Source organism: Tupaia chinensis, unplaced genomic scaffold (assembly GCF_000334495.1).
Source record: "Tupaia chinensis unplaced genomic scaffold, TupChi_1.0 Scaffold000416_1, whole genome shotgun sequence".
NCBI classification, from domain to species: domain Eukaryota; kingdom Metazoa; phylum Chordata; class Mammalia; order Scandentia; family Tupaiidae; genus Tupaia; species Tupaia belangeri.
The window spans coordinates 839499-844533 of NW_006159921.1; the positions used below are offsets into that span (position 1 = coordinate 839499).

The 5035-nt window shown below is 40.1% G+C and overlaps 1 protein-coding gene across 1 annotated transcript in view; it reads right to left on the reverse strand.

Moving 5' to 3' along the window:
- Positions 1–305: 305 nt before the first annotated feature.
- The window catches only part of SMG8 (SMG8 nonsense mediated mRNA decay factor), a gene marked incomplete in the record, with an annotated part of 10999 nt that continues 6269 nt past the window's right edge, over positions 306–5035 (reverse strand). The window contains 3 exon segments of the mRNA XM_014590192.1: positions 306–1074; positions 2934–3806; positions 4054–4199. Coding sequence (XP_014445678.1) covers positions 877–1074; positions 2934–3806; positions 4054–4199 — 1217 coding nt within the window.

Sequence of the window (5035 nt, forward strand, 5' to 3'; positions counted from 1 at the left end):
TTCATGATCATCATTTTTTAAATTAATGATCTATTTAATTTTATTTATTATTATTAGTTTTTTAAAATCTTTCTACAGGGCACATGCACTCACCAGAGAGACAGAGAGAGAAGGAAAGCAAGAAAGCAAGCCACCAGGTCTAGGACTTGAGCCGTGATTGCAACATATGGAAGTCCAGCGTCTTAGCCACCAAGCTACCTGCTGGTCCCCATCATTGTTATTTTTAAATTTTGACCAGAGAAAGACAGAGGAGGGGGGGGAGTGAAAAAGCAAGCTGCCAAGTCCAGAACTTGAACCATGGTTGGCCATGTGGGAGTCCAATGCCTTATCTACCATGCCACTTGTTGGCCCCAGGACACAATAAAGTATTAGACAATTGCACTTTTTTGGTAATTAAGTCAAATCATTCCTCATACCATTACCAGATAAACTAAAGGGTCATGTCGTTTAGAAGATAATTTCAGGAGCAGCATCTTAAGAAAAATCCCAGCTAAAATACCATTTTATGGGGGGGGGAAGCTTTGGCTCAACATGGTTATATGACATTCAGTTATGATAGAAAGATACAGAGAGTGAAACAGGAACAAGAGAAAACAGAGGTATCAACCATGTATTTTATGTCCTTTTCCAGAATAACCAAACTTTACTAGGAAGTTTTAGCCCCATTTACAATAAATAGCAACAATATCATGAAATAGTGGAACAATTATTGTCCAAATACTGAATTCCTATAACCAAAACACATTTTGGGTTCGGGAAAACACAGTATACATATACCAAAAAAAAAAAACCCCAAACACAAAAAACCCACACACACATACATGAACCAAAAACAAAACCCAGCTCAATTTTACAGTTGAACTGACTGGAAAACACTTATTGTGTCACTGCTTTAAGAACTCCACGGAGCACCTTGTAGCTCATTAACTGCACGCTTTCTTTAGGAGGAAAACAAGGTCCTCTCTCAGTCACATATGCATAAGGAAACCTCAAAACCCAAAGGCCATCAGGTGGTAGAGTGATTTCTTGTTTTTCTGGATAGAATACCGGACAAGGTGGTGGGCCTGGTTGAACCTACAAACAAAATACAATTTATTTATTTCTCAATAAAAAACATCTGAAAGATAAATACCTAAACAAAAGGTTCAAAGAATGTATAAAATTGGGCTGGTCCTATAGCTTAAGCAGGTAAGGGAGCTGGATCATACATAGCCAAGTACACAGGCTGGTCCTATAGCTTAAGCAGGTAAGGGAGTTGGCTCATACACAGCCAAGTACACGTGGAACCCCAACACTGGTGGCTTGAAAAACACACCGGGCACATGTGCATGCTGGTCTCAAATCCTGACAGGATGGAGGGAGAAAAAAGGATTGAGGCGTGACCACGCTGCACTAAGGGGATGCTTTCTTTCTTTGTTTTTAAGATTTATTTATTTGGGACCAGCAGTTAGCATAATGGCTATCTCGCTGGACTCCCACGTAGTCGACCGCAGTTCGTGTCCTGGACCCGGTGGCTTAAAACTCACGCCGGACGCGTGTGCATGTGTGCCCAAGATCCCGAGAGGAGAATGGATTGCAGCGTGGCCATCCCCCCGGGGGGTGATTTCTCGCTTTCTGTCTCTCTGTCTCTGTCTATCTGTCTGGTGAGCCCCCACGCCCTAGAGCAAAAATCCTCCCCAAAAAAAAAAAAAAGATTTATTTATTTATCATTATTATTTTTCATTTCACTATAGAGCACACAGGCTCACCAGAGAGAGACCGAGAGAGAAAGTGAGAAAGCAATCTGCCAAGTCCAGGACTCGAACCAATGCCAGACATGTGGGAATCTAGTGCCTCAACCACCATGCCACCTGATAGCCCCAAGGGGGTGCTTTCTTTCTCTCTCTGGTGAGTGTTTGTATCCTCTGGCAATGAAAGAAAGAAAAAAAACATATGTAAGATTATGCAGGTATGGATACACTCCTATCTCTAATTATATCTAATGTTACATTATTTAGTATCAAATACTACCCTGCTTTTCTTTTTTTTTTTTTTTTTTGGAGAGGTTTTTGTTATAGGATGTGTGCAGTCGCCAGACAGACAGAGACAGAAAGTGAGAAATCACCCCTTAAGGGGATGGCCACACCACAATCTCTTCTCCATTCTCCTCTCAGGATCTTGGGCACGTATGCACACATGCCCAGAGTGAGTTTAAGCCATTGGGTCCGGGACTTGAACCGTGGTCAACCACATAGGGTCCAGCAACAGCCATTACACCATCTGCTGGTCCCATAAAAGTTAAAAGTTTAACTTCAAGCTCTGCTTCTAAACAAAATGATTGCTGACATCATAAACTGATTCAACTATCTACAATTTGGTCTAGCAGATGGCATGCTGGTTAAGATGGCTAGATCCCACATGGCCAAGTGAGTGGTTTGAGTCTCAGACCTGGCAGCTTGAGAAACATGCCAGGCATGTGTACTTGCATACCCAAAATCTCAAGAGAACAGAGAAGGGATTGCAGTATGGCCTTCTCCCCAGAGGGTGCTTTCTTTCTTTCTCTTTTTCTCTCCCCTGCAAATTACACACACCCTATAACAAGTTACCAAAAAAAAAAAAAAAAAAGAAGGCAAAGAAGCAGAATATTAGGTTTGAAAAGTATTTAAATTTAAGACATGTTTAGTGATTAGTTTTATAGTATCCTATACTTTTTAAAAGTCAAGAGAGAGGGACCAGCAGGTGGCATGGTAGATGAGGTGCTGGACTCCCATATGGCTGGCGATGGTTCAAGTCCCAGACTCACTTCCCTTCTTTCTCTATGGTGAGTGTGTGTGCTCTGTAGCAAATTAAAAAATAATAATAAGGATAAATAAAATGAAATAAATAACTCTTAAAAAAAGAAAAAAAGGCATCAGCATTTTTTGTTTTGGGCCAGGGAAGGTTGCATATCTTACCTGAGGCATTAGTATTATCTGCAAAGGAGCATCAGGAACCACAACAAAAAGCCTCATAAGTTGAGCATAATGTGGTTTTAGCCCTCTACCCTGAGATGATGACAGAATGTATAAGGGCATATCACTGTTTAGAGCTTTCAAAGCAGACTCCTTTGGCCCACTTCCCATTACTTTCATTACTTTCTCAGGTCCTGAGCACATGAATCTCCGACCTCGAGAGTCTTCATATTCAAAACCTACAAAAGCTCGAGCTATGTCATCTCTCCGTCTTCCTCTTCCCATTACAACTGCACTTCTCTTTCCAGGAATAGCTTTATTTGGAGCAGGCCAAGAGTTTGTGTCTAAGTCTCCTTCATCTTCAGTTCTAGTCCGGATGACAATGTCCCAAGGCATAAGATAGTTTGTTCCTGGAATGAAGCCCTGTTGGTCCAAACCTGTATGAAAGTTATAAGACTTAGCAGGGCCTAGTTTAACCAAAGACCAGCTTGAGAATTTGGGTAGGAGACCTTTAGGGCAATTTGAATGTAGCATGCCTGGTAGATACTCAACTGTGGATGCCTGTCGATCGACCAAATTTGGTCTCTTTTCAGTTTTTGCTTCTCCTTGACCATGAACTTCTGGATTGTCTCCTCCTGCTTGTGGATCAGCAGGATAGGTTCCTAAGCTATCAGTGGACTGGCCCAAACTCAAAGCTAAACTCAAGCTTGTGCTTTCTCCTTGGGTTTGAGGTTCTTTTTCTTTAAGTTTATCAGCATCTGAATCTGGAAGGGCAGGAGAGGATTCATTTTTGGCAGGAGCAGGATCTGGAGTACTTGGTTCAAATACTGGGAAATTGATATGATCCAATTTTCCACAACATTTTTCTTCCAGAAGCTAGAGAAGGAGGAAAAAAAGAGATCCTATAAACATTATATTTAAAATAGCACATTCTTTTTAAAAAAAATAGTGCATTCTTCACTTTAGCAAGCAACATCAACAATAAACATAGGTAAAGAACCTGCTCTGCTAATCACATTATAGTTACCCAGCTTTTCTAGGTATCTCTGCTTCTGGAGATACCCATTTTTACTCAGACATTTTGCAAAAAAGAAAAGATGAAAGAAAAAAATTCAGAGTCTACCTGATAAAAGTCATAGTTAGCTGCCTTGATATCAAAGGGATCATCTCGAGGTGCTTGTTTTCTTCCACAGTTACAGGCGCCAGTGGATCGAGCTCGGCTATTGTGGTACAACACAGGGGGATTTCTATCAGCCTCTGGTTTTTCTCCTGGAAAATATGTCATTATTAATTTCACAAACACAATACAGAATCAAACTTACTTTGCATTTTATAACATCTCCAAAATTCTCAAAACAGTTCTTTGGAAATAAAAAGGAAAAAAGGCAGAGAAAAATCTTTACTAAATATACATTATAAAAAAGCAAGTAAAAAAATACATGAAATATAAATTTATATTTTTAATATAAGGTTTTGGGTTTCTAAGTGAATTTTTCCTCCTCCTATCATCAGCAACTTTACACATCTTATTTTGTATTTTGTATTTTTTAGGGTTGTTTGTTTGTTTGTTTGTTCATAGGGCATGTGTACTTGCCAGAGAGGAGAGAGAGAGATATAGAAAGAGGGCAAGTCAGTTTGTTCATAGGGCATGTGTACTTGCCAGAAAAGAGAGAGAGAGATATAGAAAGAGGCCAAGTGACAGTCAGCCCTGAGGGGTGATGGCACACCACAATCCCTTTTCCTCCCTTCTCCTTGGGATTTTGGGCATGCAAACACACATACTTGGTGTGATTTTCAAGCTGCCAGGTTCAGGACTCTAATCACAGTTAGCCATGTGGGAGTCCAAGGCCTTTACCACAACACGACCTGCCGGCCCTGACTTTACACTTCTTTATATTCATTTTAACTCAACAAATGCTACAAGATAAAATATTAATATGAAATTTATGCAACCTTGTACTATTTAATAGTTCTCATTTAACAATTCAATAGGGTTCATTCTTTAAATATATGTGTGTGTGTATGTGTGTGTATGTGTGTGTATGTGTATGTGTATGTGTGTATGTGTGTGTGTATGTGTGTGTATGTGTGGGTGTGTTTGTGTG